The 26,406-nt window shown below is 41.9% G+C and overlaps 1 protein-coding gene across 1 annotated transcript; it reads left to right on the forward strand.

The window, feature by feature from the left end:
• Nucleotides 1-12,157: 12,157 nt before the first annotated feature.
• On the forward strand, nucleotides 12,158-25,823 carry LOC124057632 (ubiquitin-conjugating enzyme E2 L3). The gene is made up of 4 exons (XM_046386080.1): nucleotides 12,158-12,294; nucleotides 20,833-20,928; nucleotides 21,011-21,197; nucleotides 24,263-25,823. The coding sequence occupies exons 1-4, from the start codon at nucleotides 12,268-12,270 to the stop codon at nucleotides 24,415-24,417; spliced, it is 465 nt and encodes a 154-aa protein (XP_046242036.1). The 5' UTR covers nucleotides 12,158-12,267; the 3' UTR covers nucleotides 24,418-25,823.
• The last annotated feature ends 583 nt before the right edge of the window (nucleotides 25,824-26,406 follow it).

Raw genomic sequence — 26,406 nt, forward strand, 5'->3', positions numbered from 1 at the left:
ATAAGCCCAATAACCTACAAAATGCCTAATACTATAAATATATAACTATACAAATATAAATACAACCAGGATAAAAAAATATATAAACAGGGAACAGGAATGGCAACAATATTTACAGTGGTATTATGCAAATGAAAGAATAGTGCAAAGTTCTGTGCAAAATGGCTGCATTGTGCAATGTTCCATGAGTGGTTGTCAGGGAAGGGAGAGGGAGGGTGATGTGTGTGTGTGTGGGGGGGGGCAGCAGGGGAAGAAGCTGTTCCTCAGTCTGGTGGTCCTCCAGTCCAGTCTGAAATGATGTCAGGACTGAGCTTCCCAGGAGTGGGTGAGAGCTGTGTCTTCCTATATGCATGCTGGTGTGGGTCCACAGTGATGTCAATGCAGTCTTTGATGCAGGCCATGACCAGTCTCTCAAAGCACTTCATGACTTTCGGAGTGAGCGCTACTGGCCGATAGTCATTCAGGCTTGTCACTGTGGAGGTCTTGGGGATGGGGACGGTTGTGGCGGTCTTCAGGCAGGTGGGGACCACCGCCTGTTGGAGAGAGGTGTTGAAGATGTCCGTCAGCACCTCTGTGAGCTGATGTGCACAGCACCCGCCCGGGGATGTTATCGGGACCTGCAGCTTTGTGTGGGTTTATCCTCTGGAGGGTCCTCCTCACTTCTGCTGGGGTCACACTGAGGGGCTCTTCACCAGGTGGGGGGTGAGTCTGGTGCTGAGAGGGGGTCCTCAGAGCGGGCGAAGAAGTTGTTGAGAGCATCAGGCAAAGAGGGGTCCTTGGGGCATTGTGCATCTTTGATGTTACAGTCTGTGATGCACTTTATGCCCCTCCACATGCTCCGTGGATCGTTGGATGCAAAGTGTCCCTGGATCCTCTGGGCGTATGCGGTCTTGGCCCTCTTCACTCCTGCAGTCAGCTCTCTTCTTGCCGCCCTGAGTGCCAGTCTGTCACCTGACCTAAACGCAGCATCCCTGGCTTTCAGCAGAGACCGGACCTCCACGTTCAGCCAGGGTTTCTGGTTTGGGTAGGTGGTTACTGTCCTGGCACTGGTAACATCCTCTGCACACTTGTAGATGTAACTGAGGACAGCAGATGTGTAGTCCTCCAGGTCCACCTCTCCCTCACGGACAACTGCTTCCATGAAGACCTGCCAGTGTGTGCGCTGGAAACAGTCCTGTAGTGCAGGGACAGCATCTCTGGGCCACACGGTGATGATCCTCTGTGTTGGCATGTGACGTTTGAGCAGCGGACGATAGGCAGGAACCAGCATGATAGAGATGTGGTCGGAGAAGCCGAGGTGGGGGTGGGGGTTAGCTCTGTATGCATCTCGTTTGTTTGTGTAAACATGGTCCAGTGTGTTATTTCCCGGTATTGTGTCGGTATGGTGACATGCTGGTAAAACTTAGGCGGAGTGTCTGTCAGGTTTACGTGATTGAAATCTCCCGCAACCACGTAAAAAGCCTCCGGGTGCTTGTTCTTGTTCTGTTCTGGGTCCGGGATATTCTTGATCAACCGTGTTTCCGTCAGACAAAGCACCGCACAGTTCCTCATCTCACGTGAAATCCCCAGCCTCAGTCGAAGTAGGCCCTTCTTGTTGTCCAGAGAGCAGACATTGGACAGGAACAAGGACAGGATTGATGTTCTCCCAACGTTAGCCTTTAGCCTAGCTAACAGGCCGACCCGTTTGCTCCTCTTCTGCTTCCACGCACACCGCTTCCTCTTGCTCTCCGTCCGGCGTAGCCTGCTACACCAGTCCAGTGTTCTCAGGAGCTGCAGTCTGCCCAGCGAGGCTCTGAGTTGGAGTGGGGCCGTTGTTGTTGTAGTTTTTGTCATTGTTGTAATGGTGTTCGAGCCGTCCTTAATTTAAAAAGGTCGGCTTGGCTGTACCTTATACGCTTGTTCACACAAACAAGACAGGTGGAGCTGGCCTTTAGACCGACGCAAAAAGTACAAAAAGGGGGCTTAAACCCAGGAGCGAGAGAAGCCGCTGCACTACTGTGCGCTGCCATTTTGACACTGTCAAGATTAGTCGGCGTCACTGACGCAGAGAAAGAGCTGAACCCCGATGCAGAGTCTAAAGGAGCAGGCAGGCGTAGTGGAGGTCCAAAAAACAATGGTCTTTATTTAATCAAAGCTAAACTCAAAAAAACACACTTACTGTGGCCAAAACTCCTGGACAAACATGGCAAGGCGTTACAAGGAAAAACAACAGCTCCTGGCATGGCATGAGGAAAAATGCAGATCCTGGCATGGCATGGAGGAAAAAAGCAGACGCACTGACAATGGTGACTGGGAAGACAAGGACTAAATAGACAAGACAACGAGACACAGGTGACACACATCAGGAGGGAAAAAGCAATCAGGAAAACTAAAGCAAAGCTACATGAAAACAGGACACACAGGGGAAGAGACACTTTCAAAATAAAACAGGACATGACAAAAACCTTGAACATAATACATGGAAGCACAAGACAAACATGGAACATGGCACATGGACAGAAATCAAAAGACAAAGCATAACCAAAAAACACCAGGCATGACAGACACCAATCAGTAACTGAATTAAAACAGATTATGACTAAACAGTAATAATCGCAGTAAGTTTCGAGCAGGACTGCAGCAGGAGGTCTAATTTTTCTGCATCTTTCTGACTCAGAATGTGCCTAATTTTTGCAATATTGCAGAGGAGAAAGAATGCAGTCTTTGAAATATTCAATAAAGGACATGTCCTGGTCAAAGATAACTCCTAAATTCCTTACGGTGGAGCTTGAGGCCACGGCTAAGCCATCTAGCATTGCTATATAAGTGGATAATTTGTTTCTAACAGCCCAGAACAATAACCTCAGTTTTGTCTGAATTTTTTTTATGTCTTTAAGACATGCCTGAAGTTTGACGAGCTGATTTGTTTCTTCTGGTTTCATTGACAAGTACAATTGTGTCATCTGCATAACAATGAAAATGTATGGAGCGTTTCCTAATAATATCACCAATGGGGAGCATGTAAAAGGTGAATAATATTAGCCCGAGGACAGAACCCTGGGGAACCCTGTGACTAAGATAAAATAAACCTTTATTAGTCCCATTACTGGGAAATGATATAGAGGGTGCAAAGTATGCAAGAATAAGGGATGGATGAGCATTCAATAAGAATAAATACACAGGAAACCAGTACCTACAGCTGTACACAGTACAGAAAAGAAAAAGAAAATTCACACTTGAGTCCCTCAAGTTATGATTAACGGATGGATTGATTATTGTACCAGTTTATTTCAGGAAAAGACTAAGTATGTATGTACTGATCCTAGTAGTAGTGTCATATGAGTAAGGATTATTGCACAATTATTACTACACATGTATTACTGCAGGTCTGGTGTGACCATTTGTCCCATTATTGCACATGATTTATTGTCCAGTTAACACATTCAACAGCTAAAATATCCAGTCTATCAGCTGTGCTTGTTGTGGAATCTGACAGCAGTGGGCAGGAAGGAGCAGCGGTGCCTCTCCTTCACACGGTGCAGGTGTAGCAGTCTGTGTAGCAGTCTGTCACTGAAGGAGCTGTCCAGTGCTGTCAGAGTGCCCTGCATGGGGTGGGAGGGGGTCTCCAGCATGGACGACAGCTTGGCTATCGTCCTCCTGTCACCCACCTCATCCACTGAGTCCAGGGGGCAGCCCAGGACTGAGGCGGCCCTCCTCACCAGTCTTTCCAGACTCTTTTTGTCCCGGGCAGAGATGCTGCCTGCCCAGCAGACCACAGCATAAAAGATGGCTGATGCCACCACTGAGTCATAAAAACTCCTGAGGAATGGGCCCTGTATTCCAAAGGCCCTCAGTCTCCTGAGCAGGTATAGTCTGCTCTGGCCCTTTTTGTACAGGACGTCCGTGTTGTCAGTCCAGTCCAGTCTATTGTTGAGGTGGATGCCCAGGTACTTGTAGGAGATGACTCTCTCAATGTCTGTTCCCTGGATGTTCACCAGTGCAGGTGGGGTATGTTGGTGCCTGCTGAAGTCCACCACCAGCTCCTTGGTTTTACCCGCGTTGATTTGGAGGTGGTTCTCCTGGCACCAATCCACAAACCCCTGGATGAGTTCTCGATACTCTCTGTCGTCTATGTCCATGACAAGACCGACGATCACAGAGTCATCTGAGAACTTCTGTAGGTGGCAGGTTGTTGTACCTGAAATCAGAGGTATAGAGAGTGAACAAAAAGGGAGCCAGAACTGTTCCTTGTGGTGCACCTGTACTACAGAGAAGAATGTCAGACTCACAGCTCTGCGTCCTCACATACTGTGGCCTGTTTGTCAGGTAGTCCACGGTCCAGACACTGAGATGGTGGTCTACTCCTGCACATTTCAGCTTGTCTCCCAGTAAGGTGGGCTGGATGGTGTTGAAGGCACTGGAGAAGTCAAAGAACATGATCCTCACAGTGCTCCCAGCCCTCTCCAGGTGAGAGAGTGATGTGTGCAGGAGGTAAATAATGGCATCCTCCACTCCAATTCCTGGCTGGTAGGCAAACTGCAGCGGGTCCATCGATGAGCTCACCAGCAGGCGCAGGTGGGCGAGGACGAGTCTCTCCAGAGTCTTCATCAGGTGAGATGTCAGTGCCACTGGCCTGTAACTGCTGAGCTCCTTCGGATGGGGGGGTCTTTGGCACTGGTACCAGGCATGATGTCTTCCACAGCTGTGGGACTCTGGGCAGTGACAGGCTCAGGTTGAATATGTGCAGGAAGATTCCACACAGCTGGTCAGCGCAGGATCTCAAGAGCCTGGGACTGCCATCTGGACCTGCTGCCTTCCTCACCTTCAGCTTCCTCAGCTGATTCCTCACCTGCGAGGCTGTGACAGACAGGCTTGAGCAGAGAGGAGGAGTGCTGGGGGCTGAAGAGGGGGAGCCCATGTCTGTAGATGGGGTGTGAAGTGACTGAGGGCTGAATGCTGGCGGGGGGGGGGGCAGTTCACAGCAGGAGAAGTAGGGGGTAGCAGCTGGGACTGAGTGGGGGGAGGTGCAGGACCACATCGAAGCTGTTGAAAAACTCTTTTGCCCACACCTGCCCCCCCCCCCCCCAAGTCAGAGTCTTGGGTTCCTTGTGGCCTGAGGTGGTCTTCAGGCCCTGCCAGACTCCGCTGATGTTCTTATTCTGCAGCTGGTCCTCCATCTTCTTCCTGTAGCACCTTTTTCCCTCTCTGATCCTCCTCCTAAGCTGGCGCTGCACAGACTTTAGCTCCTCTCTATTCCCTGACACGAAGGCTCTCTTCTTCTCCTTCAGGAGAGCCTTAATGTCAGAGGTGAACCAGGGTTTGTTGTTGGAGAAGCACCATATGGTCCTGGTGGGTACAGTGTTCTCCACGCAGAAGTTGATGTAGTCAGTGATCTGTGGGCATCACTGAAGACTTCCCACACAGTGGAGCTAAAACAGTCCTTTAAAGCCTCTTCAGTTTCAACAGACCATTTCTTCACTGTGCGGGTCACATGTGGAGGCAAGCACCAGCTCTGCCCAGCGGGGGAAGGGGGAGTGATGTGTATGCCTCCTTGGTGTTGGCATAGAAAAGGTCCAGTATTTTATTGTGTGTGGTGTGGCAGGTAACATACTGGGTGAATGAGGAGCAGGGCATTGGGGTGCTGTGTCTGCAGCCTGCTCACAGCTGAGAGCAGGACGTCACAGGCCGCTTCGCTGTTAGCAGACGGAGGGATATGCACAGTTATCGCGATAACCTGCGTAAATTCCCTCGGGATGTAGTAGGGTCACATGTTAACCGCTAACAATTCAATGTCCTTGCTGCAGAGTTGTTCTTTGATAGTAATGTGCCCCAGGTTACGCCATCCATCATTCACAAACATCACCAGCCCTCCTCCTTTCCTCTTACCGCTCTCTTTCGTCCTGTCAGCCCATATAAGTTGGAAGCTGTCCAACTCGGCGACCGCGTCCGGATTCCCCGTCGTTAGCCACGACTCTGTAAACAGCATAAGGCTAGCCTCCCGGGAGTCCCTCTCGTGCCAGGTTAGCACCACGAGCTCGTCCATCTTGTTGGGGAGAGATCTTACATTCCCCATTATGATGGAAGGGAGGACAGGTTGATAACATTGCTTCCTGGTGCAGCGCACAGCCCCTGCACGGCACCCCCGTCTCTTCCGCCTCAGCTCACGGGGGACATTGGTTCTCTCTCCAAACAGTAGCCAGGAGTTAGCGAGTATTGCTAACAGCTGGTCTCTACTGTAAACAATGGAGCCATGGCTCCGCGCGGAATCCCCGTACGCGGTAGTAAAAAGTGCAAGTACAAAAAGGCGTAGCATCCATGTTTACGCAGATAAACAAAGGAACAAGAGCACACAAGAAGAAGGTAATAATTACAAAAAACGCAAGAAAAGCTCAGTGGTGAGCCGGAGCTGCTGCAACAGGCGGCCACTCCCCGCAGCGCCAGAACCGGAAACCGTGAGTGTGGACGATGTATCATTAACGTGAACAAACTGAGCTTAATGCAGTTCCTTTAATGCCAATTAGATGTTCCAATCTGTGCAGTAAGATGGAATGGTCAATGGTGTCAAATGCAGCACTAAGGTCTAACAGTACAAGGACAGAGATAAGTCCCTTGTCTGATGCCAGTAGGAGGTCATTTATGACTTTGACCAATGCTGTTTCTGTGCTATGATGAGCTCTAAAGCCAGATTGAAAATTCTCAAATAAGTTGTTATTTTGAAGAAAGTCCTTAAAAGCCTTCTTTCAAGGATCTTGGAAAGACATGGAAGGTTAGATATTGGTGTATAGTTGCTTAAAACCTCTGGGTCAAGTGTGTGTTTTTTAAGGAGGCATTTGACTACAGCTACGGTACTTTAAAGGACTTTGGTACATAGCCTGTTATCAGGGACAGATTGATCGTGTCTAAAAGACAGGTGCTAAGTAAGGGTAAAACTTCTTTAAGTAGCTTAGCAGGGATGGGGTCTAAGAGGCATGTTGTTGGCTTGGATGAATATTTAAGTGAATATAGCTGATGAGGGTCAATAGGAGAAAAGCAGTCAAGATGATTATCTGTTTCTACTGTTGTTTCTAACAGTGTTTGGATTTCGATCTGTACCAGCTGAGGTCAGTAGGTGTTGAATTTTGTCTCTAATGTTTAAAATCTTGTTGTGAGAAGGCGAGGGACGCGTTTTGGTGACGTGGCCTGCGAGGCAGCATCGGAAAATTAAAAGACTTTTTGGACTTTGTGGCGCATGTATACGCGGATGCGTGTGCGCACACACATACACACACACACGCACACGGAGAAATGGACTCTGACGTCAGTTTATATATATTTTAAATGCTTGGTGACATGTTTGGCGTCGTGTACGCCATGGATGCTTCGGCGCTGTAAATTCAGCCCGCTGCGTCACTCACTCACCACAACCACAACTCACCCACGTCAGTTTTCTCCCCGGTTTAGCATCCAGGCGTGTGGTGAGGTACCCACTACTCGTCCACCTCTTCAGTTCAGTTTGCAAAGACTCTGGTTTGTCATACACACATAGTCACCTGCACTCCCGGTCCAGCTCCACTGCTCCTCTGCGGAAGCGCGCGCCGCTGCAGGGGCGGATTTTATTGAGCACGGGGCAAGGGGGCACGGCCCATTGCACTCAGGGAGGTTTACATTTTTTATGGTGTTGGCTATGTGGTGTTTCTGTAAAATTAGTGTATGGTGTGTAAATATTTGGTGTTTGGATAAATTATATAATGCAGTATTTATTTTTTTGTATTTATTTATTATGATTAGTGTATTGGATGGACCTTTATGTTTGTTGGTAATCCCCTCCATAATGGTCTGGTCCATTTGGGCTCAACAAGCAGCCCTATTTAAAGGAGCCTCATTTTGCTCTTGTTGTTCCTTAGGAGAACTACTGTGTACTGCTGTAAGTGTTTGCTATTGGTCTTTTTGGTTCCTGCATTATTACTGCATTTTGTCTGGCTGTGAAAACCTTGTGTTCCGGGAGAATAAAAGGGCTTTTCCTGGCACCTGACGCTTCTATTCGGGGAGACCACTCTGGTCCCTCACACTTGTCATTAAAAAAGGTTATAAAGTCATTGCTGCTGTGGGTCACAGGGATACAAGGCTCAATAGCACTATGGCTCCCTGTCAGCCTGGCTACAGTGCTGAAGAGAAACCTGAGATTATGCTTGTTATCCTCAATTAATTTTGTGTAATAAGCTGCTCTGGCAGTCCGTAGGGCCTTCCTATATAATCTAAGACTGTCTTGCCAGATTGAGCGAGATTTAATAAGTTTGGAGAAACGCCATTTCCTCTCAAGTTTTTGCACATTTTGCGAACCTCTGTGTTTTACCAGGGTGCAAGTCTCTTTTGCTTTATGCGTTTCTTCTTTGGCAGGGCAGCAGAGTCTATCGTTGTCCTTACTGAGCTTTCAGCGCTGTCCACAAAATGGTCAATTTGAGAGGGATTATTGTAATGTTCACTAGTATCAGGATATGATACTGAAGTAAATGACAATAGAACTGCTTCTTTAAATTTGGCCACAGCACTATCAGACAGGTATCTAGTGTAGGAGTTTTTGTATGAAGCAGTATGAAGTATATTAATTTTAAGGACAAGACTCGATAGGAACTCTGAAAATTCCAGTAGAAATTCAGAGTATGGGCCAGGAGCGCGGTGCACTACAGCAATTAAAATTGGTTGTGCTGTGCTCCAGGTAGGGTGTGAGAGAGTAAGAATAAGGCTTTCGAATGAATGGTAGTTGACTTTGGACTTTGGACTGAATGATAGGTTTGGGTCAAAAATGGCAGCAACTCCACCTCTTCAGCTGGTGTTCCGAAGAATGTGAATGTTAATATGACTTTGGGGAGTGGATTCATTTAAGCTGACATATTCTTCTTGCTGAAGCCAGATTTCGGTTAAACAAAATAAATCTATATTATAGTCCAGTATTTACTCATTTACTAGTACAGCTTTAGATGAAAGAGATCTAATATTTAACAGTCCACATTTAATTCTCCTATTTGTTGTAGCTATGGAAGTGTTGGTGTTGATCTTTATTAGATTTTTATGTATAATTCCTCTTTTTGTATTTGATTTAATTAGTTTAAGTGGTTTGGGGACAGACACAGTCTCTATGGGATATTGGGTGGGTAACTGTCCTAATGGAAGCACAAAGAGGCATGTAGGACTGCAACTCTGCCTCCTTAATAAAAGGAGGGCGGGACTCCTAGCATGGCTCGGCCGGCTTGTCACAGACAGATGTGAGTAGTAGTAGTGTAGTTGGTCACACCCAAAGCGATTTCCCATAGTGAAACACCAAGCGAAGTTAGAAAAAAAACCTCTTTTTACAGTTCATGGTGTATAAAAAGCTTGCCCAGTTTCACCATCACTCATCATAGTTGCAGTAGAAGTACTCTCAATTCACAGTGGCACGTGGCTAGCACTATCACCTGACAGGAAAGGGATTTGGGCGCCTGGGCCCTTCTGTGAAGAGTTTGCATGTTCTCCCTTTACCTGCACGGCTTTTCTCTAGGTTCCCAAAAACATGCACATTAGGTTAACTGATTACTCTATATTGCACCTAGGTGTGAGTGTATGAGCCTGTGGGATTGTCTGTCTTTGTATGTCAGCCCTACGACTGACTGATGACCAGTCCAGGGTGTACCCTGCCTCTCACCCTTCATCAGCTGGGACAGACTCCGGCGCCCTCTGCAACCCTGCATGGATAAGCGGTATAGAAAATGTATAGATGAAAATATAGAACAAAATGGATTGCTGTAAATTGAAGTTAGGAAAATTAAACTGAAAGGTTAAATAGAAATCATATTTGATTGCATTTATGTAATAAAAATTAAGTCTTTCAATGTGCATTTATTCAGCTTGTTCTTTTCCATATCTAACGCACCAGTAAAGGGCATCAACAAGTTATTTTGACTATATTTAGAAAACAAAACTCCAACCCCAACCAACCATAATAAAATATAAATGGAACCCTGTGGGTAAATCTTTTTAGTAGGCAACAGGAGCTTATGCTCTTGTGTTCCTAGGAATTTTAGGGAAAAAAATAAACAAGACTATAGTGAATTCATGATGCAGATCACACACAACACTGAGTCACTTAGTAGAAAATAGAGAAAGTAATAGTAATAGTAAAACGTAAAATAGAGTAATAAGTAAAAAAGTAATAGAAAGTCTTTAATGTTACAAAGGCATTCAATAATGTGAGAGTCCTTAGCTGGCAGATGGCTTTTCAGAATGGAGGGAGTGGGATGGAGAAGAGATTATTCAGGAACCACAAGGAGTGATGTGGCAGGTGAGTGAGTTGAATCAGGTGAATGGTAGAGCTGTCCAGGAACAATGGTGATCCAAAGAGACACAGGGAGCTGGACATAGCATATGGATGTGGAGCAGAAACTGGGCTGAAGATACAAGGAGGCAAGTAGTTAGACAGGAGCAACTAACACAAGAAAATGCACTAGGAATGAGGTATAGTGCCAGTTGGCGAACCACACAATTTGACAGAGAGTGAATGAATTAATATACTGCAAGTAGGAGGTGGAGTTGATGAGGAGTTCTGATTCAGCTCTCATGGTAAGGTGGTGGGAAGGCACCAGGTAGCCATGCACAGCTCCAGAGACACAGACGCACAGGGACAGATGAAAGAGACAAACAAGGACAGAAAAAAACCCTAGCCAATGGAAAACAGAGAAGAACACTAGGAAAACAGATTAAATGTAGAACCCTGACAAAAAGATTGATGGTATTGATTTTCTTTCACATTGTGACATATTTATTCAAAAAAATTAGAAGCCAAATTGTCCTCATTTTATTCACAAGTACTGTTAAATTGCACAGGTACAAATACAAATTTACAGCGCACCGTTTCCATGTGAAATTGAAATTCTTTCACTTTAGAATTAGGTCTGGATTTTTCAGTCTCTGGATGTAGAATATTTGGTCTGTCACCCATTTATTAGATGTATTTGGCAACATCACTTTTGAGGTATTCTGTTTGAAATTACACTTCCTGTGTAATTGTGAACAACATGATGAGGTTATACCAACTTCCTTTATTTTGATGGCTAAAAATGCACTAACTTGCACCCTTCCTTCACTGCTGATGGACGTGATTTTTACGTAAGACTGTGCCAAAAAAGTGACAAATGTACAATTAAGCAGAAATTCAGCTTCTCAAACCTTTTTGTCAGCATACCTTAAAGAATGGGTATCAATTATATTATAATTGTGATGTATGGAAACTACAGCTCATTTATTTTTCATCTGTCTTTTACAGCAATACTTAACAATAATAATAATAATAATAATAATATGTATAATTTGCTAGAAAAAAATCTCTTCTCTCACTAAACGGCTTGTGATCGGAGGGTCACTGGTTTGATTCCCCCACCGGACGGGCAGGAAAAATGTGGGTGTGGTGGAGTGATTAATGCCTCCCCTCCATTAGCCGGCTGATGTGCCCTTAAGCAAGGCACTTAACCCCCCAATATGCTCCCCGGGTGCTTGATGCTGCCCACTGCTCCTGTGTGTGTTTCACTGCATGTAATTTGCCAGGTGTTGCATGTGTGTTCAACTAAGGATGGGTCAAATGCAGAAGACGAATTCAATGTGTGCATGTAAAAATATATATACTGTCAATAAAGCTGATTCTTCTTCTTCTTCTTCTTACAGTTGCAATCATAATGGGGGATAAGAAACTGAATTTGTGTTAGTACTGCATTGCTCACCAACTGAGGGGAACTTGAGCTGGCTTTAAACCAGTGACAACAACAACAACAAACAAAACAACTGAATATTATTGATGCATTAGATTTTTAAGAACTGAGAATTTTACAACAGACCAGCCATTTTATTATATTTACCAATGCAGTGGAATTATTACGAGACCACTTAGCTCTTTTATTGTATTTTATTAGCTGTTATCTTTTGTTGTCTTTTATTATGCTGATTCTTGACTTAATTTGCTCTAAATTACAGTTGATTTTTCTAGGGGATGACCCCTACACCCCAAGCCAACTGGCTAATTTTACAAGTTTGCTCCCCCATTTTAAAATATAGCTGGTGCGCCTGCTGCCATATATTGTTGTACAATATCTCCTTAAATATAAAAGATGGCCTAGGATTAAACGTTAACCTCTCTGCTATGCCAAGGGCTTTTTCTGTGATTTTACGGTGGAAAATCCGAGATTACGCTGAAAATGTCCATTTCTCGTTAACGGGTTGATAACTAGCCCCCAGCGCCCCATATTCGCCGCGCTGTGTATTCTGGGAACACACAGTAGTTTCAAGATGGCGGCGAGCAGGAGGCTGGCCAAGGTAAATCTCCCGATCCCGTTATTCTCAAATAGTTTGTAATGTCTTTAATTTGTAAGCCACATTGTAGGTTAGTGGACCAATTTGTTCTTCGTTTAAACACATATCAGGTAATGTTGTTGTGTGAAGACACATTTAGTGCCCATTTAGCCGTAAACTTAATAAAAGCGAGAGGTCACTGTTGGCCACCTAGCCGACAAAAATATTAACGTTATGTTACTGTTAGGCAGACTAGCACCGGTAAATAAGGCCAGATAGTTGACTATCAGCCTTTCGAAAGAGGCAAAATAACTGATCGTTTACTTACTAACATTGACACCTACGTGTTGTGTAACTGAGGATGAGAGTTTAGATGTGACTAATAGAAGACCGTGTGCGAATCTCAACGGCATTTGCTAATCAGTTAGCTATCGTGCTAGTCTCAGACTACATCTGCGTTTTGGCAGGCTAGTCAGTGAGCCGAAAAGCTCTTCGCTGCAGTGTGTAACTCGGGGCGGTGCTCAATGTGGAAGCAAACATATATGTTAAGAAGTCCTCCAGCCTTTCCTTTCCGTATTTTTTTGCTTTTTTTGTTTGGGATTGTGTGTGTGTGTGTGTGTGTGTGTGTGTGTGTGGTGGTAGAGGCGGGGCGTCTTGGTCCACCTGAGGCTTGAAAAGAAAGAACTTCAAGATGAAGTTAAGCCACGTGACGCTGTCATTTGTATTTACTTTTTACGATTCTTGTTGGCCCAGTTCAGGTAGTTTTTATATAACTAAGTACGTGAGCAGTAGGCCAAGTTCTAGATGAACAGCGACCTTATACACAACCTCATAATAGGTAGTTGACCTTTTTGATATTTCATTTTTTTGGGGGGCTTCAGTGTACCTTATTGTCTTTACTTAGTGTTTTCTTATTGTGTAGCACATATCCATAGGTCTTTTCCATACACATGTGCTGCCTTGGCAAGGCGTGTCAGCCCAGTGCAGCAGAGATTTGCCTCTCCATTACTTTGTTAAGCCAGTTAGTTTAAGAATATGTGATATTCAACCCACATTAACAAGGCGTTAACATTAGGCTACTTATTCAGTTTGAAGGAGACAGTGTGTTATGTTCCCAATGGCTGCTGAGCATTAGGCTTAACCATTTCTCTTAGCCTGGGGGGGGGGGGTGCTTATGTTTATTATGTTTCGTACTTTGGGGTTCTTCTTGTGTAGCCCATAAAAATTAAATATGTTAATTGCAGAATTAGGAATTATATAATTTTCCTCAACATAAAATTCCCTCCCTCTTGCTCCACTGCTGCCTCTTTTGCTAAGTACATACTGGATATTCTAGCTTTAGCACAAAAAATCAAACTTATGTTTTATATCATTAAAATATTAGCAATTATGTGTGTAAAGTTACACCAGTAGTACTTGCTTACGGCTGCTTTGGGATATAGACTATTTTATTAATATCTTTGAAAGACACCATGATCTTTATTTATTGCATTTTAAAGGGTAACTACACACACAACTACTAAAATAGGAAAACTCTACAACCTATCAAAAATCGCTAACTAACCTACTAAATACTATAACCACAGAACTAACAACAAAATTGATACTAAAACATCTATGCTAACATTACAATGAAACAAGTAAGTCATTATATTTAATCCATGGAATCCGCTCAGACTGCTCCTAACTCTGCACAGTAGTGGCGAGATGTTGGTTTTATATGAAGGGGTGGGGATGGGAGCTGGTTAGGTTGGCTGCCTTCAAAACATCACATATGTCTGCCTCTCACAAATTTCAATTTTATAACCGACCTGTAGAAGGCAGTTGCTGTGCATATTTGTAAAACAATATGTAAAATTCAAATAGCTGCACCAGTATATTAAGATCAGGGGCTGAATCAATCGGCAACACAATTAAATATCTATTCAAATTTATTTCCAGCAGAAAAATGTGTTTAGGGTTTACGTTACTCTTTAAATTTTATTTAGAGCTACAACCAACAGGGGGCTTACTGTACAATTAATGATGAAATGGTAAAATAATGACAGACATGCTGACAAGCATCTCTAGATTTTAACTGTAGTGGGAAACTAAATGTGCAATGGATCACAAAACTCATTGTTTGTGTCATGATTCAGAAAAAAGCCCAATGAGTTAACAGTTTGAGTCAAGCCAAGAGGGTGTCTGTTATGTGTAGCTGCTGTTGTGTTTCAGAGCTAAATGTTATCATTTTTGCAATACTTGCATACTGTGTAGTCTAAGCCTTATGAATTTCTTATTTTTCACTGGATTAGGTTGAAATATGTACTGACATTCAAGAAACCCTAAAGATAATTTGAAATGAATGTGAATAATTGTGATGTTTTACAGTAATCAAATGATGAATAAAGAATGGGTTTTTTTTGTTCTTGCATGAAGAATCAGTGAATGTTCAAAAGATTATGTCTTCATGAGTTTTCCCATTTCTGCAATCAATTTTTGATTCTGTGTGTAGTATTAATAGTTCTTATCTAGAATTTATTTAGAATTTGTAAGTTCTACTTAGAATCATTTGGTCTTGCATTTAAAAAAACTGGTGTTAGTTCATAGGTAGATGTTTGTACTGTGCTGTATGATATCTGCTAAACCCATTTTTTCATCAGTTTGCAGAAAGTTGCAAATTACATTTTGTAATTGTTTGTTTTGTTACTAGATATCATGGTTTTTCTGTTTTTAGTGACATAATATTAATCTTTATGCTGCCCTAAGCTTAATAATACACATATATTGTTTGATTTCAAACCTTTCTAAACTAATTTTGCACATCATCACGAGTAGTATTAGAAAATAATAATCCCACCTGAATCAAATCATGGATTCCTGCTCGGTTTGTAAACCTACAAGCCAGATGTCATAGGACAGTCTGCATGGAAAAGTTGACCTTTCCAGTTTGGCAGAATGAGGTCAGAAATGATTAATTATTCATTAATTGTTCAAGTTTGAAATTAAGAAATATCAAGGTGTTGAGCAAGGTATCAAGATTAATATTTTGTCCAGTTATATGGATCAAGGTATCTGTTGGCACACACTGATGTTTAGATTTTCAAACCAAAGTCAAATCATCATTCTTAATCTTTTTTTTAAATTTCTGTCTCTGAAATTAAAATATGACTAGAAAACACAGACTATGAAGACATGGATGATTTAAAATGCAACATAAGCTTCTAATGCTGGTATTTGTGAAATACTAAAGTGAAAAACTGCTGCCGTTTCAAATAGTGGGGGTGTGTGGGTTGATTAAGAGGCATAACTTTTCAAAGTAAATATTAGAAGAATAGAAACAATGACATCAACGACAAAAATATTTTAATGTTGTCCGAGGTACACAGTGTCTATTAACGTTACAGACACACACTGACCGATAATGTTTTCTACCTAGTTCCCACATTAACATTATCATTTTTGAGATATCTATATATAGATATAGATATATAGATATACAGTCAGCCAAAACAATGTATACACACATCAGGAAAAGAAAAAACATGCATAAATATTTAATTTGTGTAAGTACTTCTATACATATAGATACCTCTTTCGAAGTCTGTGTACTGTTGTACGATGTTTTCCCAACAGATGGCGTTACCCTTTTTTCCTGGTGTGTGTATACATTATTTTGGCAGTCTCTGTAGACATATACAGAAATGGTACATTTATGATAAGTACTTAACATTTGATTGATAAAGCAGGAGCTTTACTGGCCTCTCGAAATTCCTCACTAAGTTGCTTTGCTAGGTTTACTTGTCTTTGTCGCCACCGCTTTGTATCATTGTTTGCATATAGGCTAATCTGCATCTTTAGAATTTCCGTGGTCGCTTGTGTCATCTGCAAAACACTTTCAAACGATGCTTCTGCTTTTTTTCATTTTTGACTAAAAGTGGTCGCGGAGGCCCTTGAGCAGCAGCACTAAACATGTTCAGCCAGCTCAGCGTTGTGAACGTCGGTGAGCGTTCGTGTGTTGAGCTGCCAGTCAGGGTAGGGCCTGATCGCCTACTTGTCTGCCGCCGTGCTGTGTGAAGTAGTGTGTCAGCTGGAGGAGGAACAGGCTGCATTGGTATCGATTGCATTGTAAATGAGTATCTAATCCTATACTAATTTTTAGTACTGATTACTGTCTATCATTTTCTTGACAACCCTAGCTTATGCGTCCTCTTGATGCTTGTACTAGGCTTTGTAGTTCTTTCATAAAACATACACAGAAGTTTTCCACAGTTATTTTATTTTTTTTTTCTTTTTACTTATTTCAGTCACAGATGTTTGAAAATTAACTCGCAGCAGCTATTTGCAGCAACTTAACAAACTTTTGATAAGTATTGATAAGTTTCAATACAACATGCCAAAGTCTAAATTAAAATACAGAATGGGCCTAATGAATGAAAATGCACATCCTCTATAATTTACTAGTCACTGTTATTGGCCTGTTATTGGCATTTTGCATTTCATAAATTAGCCTAGCAGTTAGCTAACTTTTCCTCTACTCATAGTCTGAGAAATTCCTTTTTTTTTATTTATGCTCTTTCACCCACATTGTTGGTATGTTACTGCATCACCCCAAAGAACAGCATTTTAACCTGCTTGCCTTTTTCTCAGGCTAACATTTTTGAAATAAATAGCTCATATTGTCACAGAAAGAGCAACAGAGTCTCATGTTCAGTCTTAGCCTTTTATCCTTTCCACACTGTCAGCAAGCCATTTCAGGTCTGTTGCATTGCTGAATCAGAAACTCAGAAAAGCAGTCATAACTTTACTTCTGGCTTTCATGATGTGTAGAATAGGCTACAGTCCAGTTAACTTGTTGGTGTGATCATTGTGGAGCATCTGTAATGCACAGTCGAAAGTGTTGGTTTTGTTTGTCAGGTGTTGAAGATATACTAGGGCGAGTGATATGACAAAAAGTTTGATCACAGTACCGTATTTGTTTCCATATTGATCAATATCTATTTATCACAATATATAAATTGCTTTCACTTTGAAGAGTATCCAGATAATGATTGAAGCCAAAAGAATAGCATGCTTTCCAGCTTATTAAAAATGGTATGGTCTCCGATATCTTTTTGAGTGATAAAATAAGATTTGTGGTGTGTCCTTTCTTAGTTGGCATCGACCAACAGCATATTTTGCTGTACCCTGGGCTGCGTCGTGTTCATAATTGACTTTTTTTGGTTACCTTTTTTGTGTTACTGTGGGACAAGTGGCCGAAGAAGTCTGCAAGTCTGTGTTCTGCTTGTTCAACCAGTGTTTGATAAATTGATCATACACTCTCCATTTGTTACACTTATGGGTATGGATCAACACCAGTGAACCTGTTTATTTAGCTCTGCTGTGCATTTCTGTCCTCTGTGTGTTCATAACCCTGCCATCCTGTGCAAGTCAGGCAAAAGACAGTGGCAGGGACGCAGCACACTGACTAAATTTTGTCGCTTTTATTACTGCTGTGTAATAAGCTGTTAAATCTATCCATGTCAAGGAAAAATGTACCAAGCTTATTATTGTTATCAACATAAATTTTTCAGCAAATCCCTGTCAAGATCATATTATTGCCTAGCTGTGTGATTGTGTGTGCTCTAGAAAGAAACGGTAAATCTTCTTTGTATTTTTGTCTTTAATCAAATGTTACAAAGTGTTTAACTAATTAGTGATACACTTCTCATGTAAATTGCCTTAATAAAAATTTCTGGAGGGGCCTGTAGGACCTGGAAGTTTAAATGTGCTGCCAGGAAAGCCATATCAAATTGCTGTCTGACATTACAAGCTCTTGTTGTTATCTTGAAAGTCGTTGGAAGGCTGTAATTCACCAAAATGGTTAAGATCATCTGTGTACCTAATTATGTTTGAGTGCCTAATCTCTTCATAGAAAGAGGTTTGTTTAACAAATACCATCATTAGAGATAACATGCAGGGATGCACTGTTTTTTTTTTTCCCCCTGCCAAAGTACTTACAGTGGAGTAGTTGATCATTCTGAGAATGCTTTCTCTTTCATTTAAGGTAAATTGATAATAGGAGCAGGAAATGAGTCATCAACTGTGTTTGTTAATTCAGTTCAGTTTATTTATATAGCACCTTATACAATCAAAATTGTCTCTAGATGCTTTACAGAAACCCAGAGCCTGCACCTCCAAGCAAGCAGACAGTGGCAAGGAAAAACTCCCTTTTAACAGGAAGAAACCTTGACCAGAACCCGGCTTGCAAGGGAGAACTATCCTGCTGATAGTCGGCTGGGTGAAGGGGGGGAAGAAGAGGTAGACAGGACAGAGAGGATGAAAGAGAGAGAGAGAAAGAAACATACATGCAATAAACATCACACATTACAAAGGATAATTAACCTATGATTGTTCAATATTTGCACTTTCTTAAAAAATGTTATTTTTATTAGTATATATAAAATGCTTGGGAAATCTATAATCACAACTACATACAGAAAATCTTCTCAGACCCTCACCAACGAGGCAGTCAGTTCCCAATACAAAACCCACAGTTCAACTAAAGAAAAACATTTTACCAACGAAAACAAACCAAAGTGACACCTAAACAAGCTTAATGATCCTCAGACAGCTTCAGTTACATTGTGTAGTTGGTTGTGTAAATAAGGTCAGCTATGAATTCTGGACTTTGGCTGTACTGGAGTAGTTTTATGATAACAATTACAAGTATAAATACATGAGCACACCATTGGAACTGTAATCATCCCACAGTTTCTTGTGTAATAATGCACCTCTGATGGTAACCTCACAATCTACATGTAATAAATACACATTACAATGGTCTGTGTCCTAAACAAGCCCTGAGCAGGTACCACAGCTGATGTTAATGCTTTTGAGATGAGTTTGTAGAGGTGCAAGATCCGCTTGAGCTTTCTTTTCAGCTCTCTCTTATTATTGTTGTTGCTGTTTTCCTTGTACTTGCATGTAAGGTTATGTGAGTGTGAAATGGAAGTTAAGTTTAGTGGTAAAAAGTTCTGTGTCATAATGTTGATGGTCAGTGCTTGTGTTCACATCCAGTGAGAAAGCTTTCTTTTTCTCTTCCAGGCTCTGTTATCAAGGGTTTGGAATTGGAATTTTTCTTTAATTTTTCACTGGTGTATTGGTATTTATTCAGAAATGAATAGTTTGTAAGATAGTTTGTAGTTTAAAAACTGTTATACCAGTCCAAAGACAAGTTTCAGGCTAACTGGCTCTGTGGCTCGAACTTCACAACAGTGAAATGAGCTTCTTGATTTATAAAATGCACTATGCTACACCTTTTAGAAGAAGAAGAAGAAGAAGAAGAATCAACTTTATTGACAGTATATATATTTTTACATACACACACTGAATTCGTCTTCTGCGTTTGACCCATCCTTAGTTGAACACACACATGCAACACCCAAATTACATGCAGTGAAACACACACAGGAGCAGTGGGCAGCATCAAGCGCCCGGGGAGCATATTGGGGGGTTAAGTGCCTTGCTCAAGGGCACATCAGCCGGCTGATGGAGGCGGCGTATTAATCACTCCACCACACCCAAATTTTTCCTGCCCATCCCAACCGGTGACCCTCCGATCACAAGCCGCTTCTCCAACCTCTAGGACACGGCTGATCAGCCTTAAAAAGTGTGGAGCAGGTTTAGCAATGACTGTGATGCCACGATAACATAGATTCACCACACCAAACAGGATACAAACCAAATTTTTAAATGAGTATTTCAAACCTCACTACTTTTATGTTCCTTTCAGACTTGGCCCTCTGTAATCAGCAGGAGGTGTGAAAATCTAATAAAGTGCTGCACCGTTAGTCTTGGGGAAAGTCATTGTTGTACTGGATGGTGACAAGATGCAGGATTTTTGAGCTGAAACCAAAGTGTCTGTTGTTACGTCTGATTGCTTCTCTGTCCCGTTACAGTTCGTTTGAGTGACAGCGCAGAAAGTATTCACAACGGATGTTCATCTCACAAATATAATTATTTAGTTATTAAATTTAAGAAAAATGCTTGCAATGCGTTTCATTCTTGCGAACTTGATATTTTACTAACGTTTGAGGTAATTTGTGCAGATTTGGAACAAATATCCACTTGCACCTATGAATGAATTGATCAGATTTTGGTGGTCAAAGGCAGGAATGTTCCTAATGACTAAGTTCCCTGATGTCCAAATGGGAAGTTTAAACTTGGACTAGTCAGCTATCCTAAAAGTAAGAAAACTGTCAAGAAACAAATGAGCACAGTTTAATCTATAAGGTTAAGGTTGTACAATAAAATATTGTGTATATTGTAAGGGCCATATAAAAATGTTCATCACATTCTTCAGTGACATCTTAGACAAAACAATTAACCGGTGCAATATTGAGCTTTAGGAGATTGTTTTTGAACAATGCGACAAAGATCTCTATCTGTCACTACATATGGTATTATGAGTCTGAACAGACATCAGTGTAAACCACAAGGTAGCAGGTTTTTTTCACTTCTGTCTATCTCCTGCTCAGGATATGGCCCTCCTTTCTTAACATTTGTCACTTCTGTAATATACTTGTCTGCTGGCTCTCTCAGGAACTTGACGAAATCCGCAGGTCTGGAATGAAAAACTTCAGAAACATTCAAGTTGAAGAATCAAACCTATTGTCATGGCAAGGGCTCATTGTTCCTGTAAGTAAGTGTGATATGTATGACTACTTTGGCATTTGTTGGTCCATAGTTTCTTTTATTAACCTCCTTTGCTCACTTCCAGGACAACCCTCCTTATGACAAAGGGGCATTCAGAATTGAAATCATTTTCCCCACTGAGTACCCTTTCAAGCCCCCCAAGATCACGTTCAAGACAAAAATCTATCACCCCAACATTGATGAGAAGGGCCAGGTGTGCTTGCCTGTGATCAGTGCAGAGAACTGGAAGCCTGCCACCAAAACTGACCAAGGTGGGTATTATAGTGTTATAGACAGCCTTTGTTGGTAAACAGATGCTACAAATCACTTTCTGGTGTATTTTTATGTTATTATTTGTCGGTGCTGCTACACATAGGGCTTTGGTTGAAACTGCTCAATAAAAGAGGTAATAAAGGTTTTAGTGAAGAAAATGTTTACAGTATCTTTGTAGAGTAAACACCTTTTAGTATAAATAGGTCAGACTTACCAAATTTATTAAATAATAATGTAAATAAGTGTAACACTAACAAAATTATGATTTAAATCAGGAAATATCTGAATGATGACCACTGACATATAAAGATGGATAATACGTCTCCTCATCCTCCTGTAAAAAAGGGAAGGCAGCCGATATCTTTAGGTTGTTGAAGACATTTGACCTCTCATCCGAAAGGTTCTCCAGTTTTAAGACTGATGGGGAGTTCCAGGTATTTAACCTCTGGGGTTGTCACCACGTGAGTCATCACGGTCACATGAGCCGAGGTGTGACTCATTAATGAGTCATTGTCCCACTCCATCATGTGAGTCATTAGGGTCGCATGAGGGATGGTGCGAATGGGGGTTAAACCGTCCGGAGAGGCTAAAAGGTGTCGTAAGCCACCGCCTCTGTTCAACTATGGTTGTTCTATCTGGACAAAGATGGCCTCTTTCACCTCTCTCAAACCATCAGTCTTCTTTGTCCAAAACGTGAACGTTTGAGTCCTCAAAGGGGTTTCCCCTTATCCTCGAGATACAGCCGAGTCTTGTCCGGATGAGCTGACTCTCCTAATAAGAGTCTTGTACAACCCAGATTCCAAAAGAAGCTGTCTAAACCATAAAAACAGGTTAAAGGTTAAATACCTGGAACTCTCCATCAATCTTAGAACTGATGAGAGGTGAAACATGTAACAACCTAAAGATGTCCAGTTGCCTCCGCTTCTAGAACTTTAAAGCAGGTTGTATTCTTCCATTCAAATTCTCTCCATCTTTTACGATTGGTGGATGTCTGCTGGGTGTTGCAGATGGAAAGCTACTCCCTCTCTGACAGATTAGCATTCAGTTGAGTTTCCCATTTCGTTTTCACATGGAAAGTATTCCTTCCAATGTATTTTTCTTATAATTCTTATGTAGTTTGTAAACTATTTTGGATGACGTTTGCTTATATGCACTTACCAGTACTATGATCACTTCATTACCCTCTTCTGAAATTGCTTTTTGAATTTCTGTATTAATAAAGTGTCTCTGTTGAAAAGGTCTATACATATCCTCATTACCCAGATTAAATTCTCTTTTTAAGATTTTCAATAGTTTTAAATATATTTTCCTCTGTGAGTGTACATGCTGCCGAGATTTTTGTTTCTGAATGTGTTATCGATCTCTCCAGGTCTAAGATCAGAAGTCTGAGTAGGCCAGATTAGGAGTACACTGTCTCCTTCCAACCTGTATCTTTTGACTATGTCTTCTAAAATAGAATGTTCACCCTTTTAGTCTGTATGATCCTTTCCTCCAAGCCTCACCTGAGGTGGAGATTGAGTTAGGTTCAGTTCAATGTACTTTCATCTAGCTTGGTATTCTGGAGAGCACCAGTATACCATATACCATATATAATGATACTCTCTGAAATTGGGCAGTGCAGGACCTGCCCCAATAAACTGCAAAATCTTTTTGAGCCATTTTATGAATTGAGATTCTGGAATTCTGACTGGTAGTGATAAGAGAAGATATAGCAACCTTGGTTTACCAAGGTGGTGAGAGAAGGAGCACACAGAGATACACAGCAGAAGCAATAATACCAGAAGTATTGGAACTATAGATAATGATGAAGTATACAGAAGGTACCATGGTGATTATGACAACAATAGTAACAATAATAATGGTAGTAGCTGTAAAGAGTAGTAATAGAATTAAAATAGATTATGACTAAACAGTAGTAATCACAGTAGGTTTCAAGCAGGACCGTAGCAGGAGGTCCAACCACGACTCATGGGAACCTGAGAGACGAGAAAGCACAAGGACTCCAGGGAAGAAGTTGAGTTAGTAATATGCATTAATGGGACATAAATGTGTGCAGAAGGAGAGGGAGAGGAAGAAAGAGCTCAGTGCGTCATGGGAGGGCCCCCGGGTAGTCTAAGCCTATAGCAGCATAACTAGGGGCCAGCCCTAACTATAAGCTTTATTAAAAAAGGAAAGTTTAAGTCTGCTCTTAAACAGCTGAATTTTTCCCTTTTTCCAAGTTTGTCTCAGCAACATCACTTTGGCCATGAGCTCCAGGAAATTAATAATGATAGGTCTCGGAAGGGCTTTGGTTCGGGGTCTGTGTGCCAGAGAACTGTGGGCTCACTGTATTGTCAGATCCAGGTCCTGTGGTAGTTGCAGCTCACCTCTCAGTAGTTTCTCAATGAACTGAGTTTTCCTCCTCTCCCTCAGCAACTCTAAAGATGTGTATTGTTTCTCCTGGACTGGGACTTGATGGCCGGTAGTTTTTGCTACAGGGCTCTTTTCTGTTGCAGGCAGGTGCAGTAAACCACTGTTTACATAGAATCACTCTGCTTCCGCACAGCTTTGGGATCAGCTGATCAACATGCCAGAAGTTGTATGAGTTTGGCACTTCAAAATGTGTGTTAATATATCTTCATCCAAAACATAATCACAGGTAATAGTTACACTATCAAGCTCAGACCAGTTATGCTGAGACATGGCCTTATCATTGTGTAACAAGACGCATGTTCCAAATCATACTATCAGTAAACAATATATTACATATTACATTATTGGGTGAAAAGTTGACAGGTAGTGTACAGTCAGTACTCCAATGTTTGCTGGTTTTGTGTGGCGATTTTGAAAGGGTACAGCACCACTTGCATTAACTGGTAGATGTAAGCACATAGGACTAACTGGATCTATTGTGCAAAACCAAAGCCTTGGTCTTTAAATTAACGTTACCCTCTCAGTTTTGTTACTTCTAACTATGCACATGCTCCCACTGCTCTTTTTGCCAGCACATACCACTGAAACTAGAGGCCGCAGTCTTGTTAGTAAAAGCATCTAACTTGATTTCCTGACAATGTGTTTCTTGCAGTAATTCAGTCCCTCATTGCATTGGTGAACGACCCCCAGCCGGAACATCCCCTGAGGGCAGACCTAGCTGAAGAATACTCAAAAGACCGTAAAAAATTCTTGAAGAACGCTGAAGAGTTTACAAAGAAACATGGCGAGAAGCGGCCAATGGACTGATCACCCTATGAGCGTGTAGCTCTCTCTCTTTCTCTTTCTCTTCCTCTCCTCCTGTCCCACCTGCCTGATCAAATACCGATCTTCCTCCTGCTTCTATGCTGTTCCTCACACCCCACCACCTTCCTTGCTCATTCTTCTCCTACCTTCTTCCTCACACCAGTCCTCCCTGCAGCCCAGGAGCCGCCCAGCTGAAGCAAGACTGAAGGCAGAAGCAGCCTCAGCCTCCTTTCCTATCCAGGACTCTCTGTGGAACAGACAGCCCCCACCCCCCACCCTTTCTCCCTTCTCTTCAGCCATAAATATCCAAACCATTTCTAACTTTCTACTCTTTTCTTAATGTGAAAAATAGAAAATGAAATGCTATGGAAAAATGATGTTCAGATGAAGAGTGAGATGGAAATACTTAATGTGTTAATTTTCTGTTGGATTTGACTCTACGTAAACAATTCTTGTGTGAAATAGATGTCTCTTAGATGTGGTTTTCTTAAATATTTTATTTTTTTGCAGAGCAGCAAAACCAATTGATTACTCCCCACCCCACCATCATCAACAATCTTTTAAGCTAATAAACATGTCAGAAAGATGAAAAGCTGTAGTTAGAACTTCCAAGTGTGTGCTGACTGAAATATCTCCCTTATTCGCCTCCACTGCTTCTGGACTGGGACAAACCTTGTCACATCTCCTTCCCCACAGCTGTTAATCCCCTTAGTAGGAACAAATAATGGCAGGCCATATATAATTTGAATTGTTATTGCTAAAAATGCTGCAGGCCATTATTGCGCACTGAAGTAAACACAATTGGTTTCCAAAGTCTGTTGTTTCATAATAAAGATGGCAACATGTAGTTTGTATCAGCAGACCCTTCAAGTTGAACAGCACTATCCCCACATTTAACAGTACTGCTTGATATAAGGTTAATGTGATTTTTTTTTTCCCCCATTAGTATTGAGAGTTTGATTTTTCCACTTGAAATTGTTTTGATTTATAGAACAAAAAGTTATGTTATTTACATTACTTAAATAATGTGTACATCTCCTGTACTACTGGGGACCCCAGTACAATATAGCCCTATCATTCTATAAACAGATGCTTTCACCACGCTGAGACATAATCCAGCATCACATCGACTGTCAGCTGCCTGGCTGAAAGGGACCTAACTTGCTGGGAGGAGAGGAAGGAAGGAGAAGCAGGAGAAGGATGCACTCAGCTGGATCCAAGTTCAGCTCCTGGAGGCGGTCCTAGAAACAAGCACCTTGAAGGCACCTGGGAGAGGACTGGCTGTCCAGGGATATGTCAGGACATGGAAAGGGACTGTAGTGGCCAAAAAATCCACCATGTAACAATTGTTTGATCTGGTCCCAATATTGTTTCATAATAAAGATGGCCAGCCATTTGGCCTCACTGTCTGCCTGGTAGTCAAGTGGATGTTGCACATTTGGCTTTTGATGACTAGTCTGAGGAGCAGAACTAATCCAGACCTATAAACATGTCTTGATAGATGGCTTGGTAGATATCACCTTTAACTGAACTTGTTGATATATTTAATTAAAAACTATAAATGAAGTAGTTATACAATTGCCCCATAGGTTGACAAAAATGTCTGGTAAACAATCAGTCGTTTTCTGGAGCTTTTAAGAGCATCTCACTGTCCGCAGCAGTGTTAGGCTAGTCAGGAGTTAGGACTGAGTTAGGATTTCAGCTGCTTTCAGGATAAAGAATAGGCTGATTTAAGCATACACTATTATAAGCAAAGGTTTTCAAACATACCTCTTCATGGGGCTGTTTTTCAGGGGTTGGAGTAGGAAACTTACTTCTAGTAAAATGAAATCTTAATCTTTGCTTCAGCATACCAAAACATTTTGGACAATGATCTGATCTCAACCCATCGGACACCTTTGGGATGAACTGGAATGGAGATGGCAGGCCAGGCCTTTTCATTCAACAGCAATGCCTGACAACACTATTGCTCTACAGCACAAATGGGCAAAA

The sequence above is a fragment of the Scatophagus argus genome, chromosome 4, assembly GCF_020382885.2.
Source record: "Scatophagus argus isolate fScaArg1 chromosome 4, fScaArg1.pri, whole genome shotgun sequence".
In the NCBI taxonomy this organism is placed as follows: Eukaryota; Metazoa; Chordata; class Actinopteri; family Scatophagidae; genus Scatophagus; species Scatophagus argus.

Coding starts and splice junctions, on each gene's coding strand:
- LOC124057632 (XM_046386080.1), top strand. CDS start 12,268: ATGGCGGCGAGCAGGAGGCTGGCCAAG. Junction 12,295..20,832: donor CGAGCAGGAGGCTGGCCAAG/GTAAATCTCCCG, acceptor TGGCTCTCTCAG/GAACTTGACGAAATCCGCAG. Junction 20,929..21,010: donor GGCAAGGGCTCATTGTTCCT/GTAAGTAAGTGT, acceptor GCTCACTTCCAG/GACAACCCTCCTTATGACAA.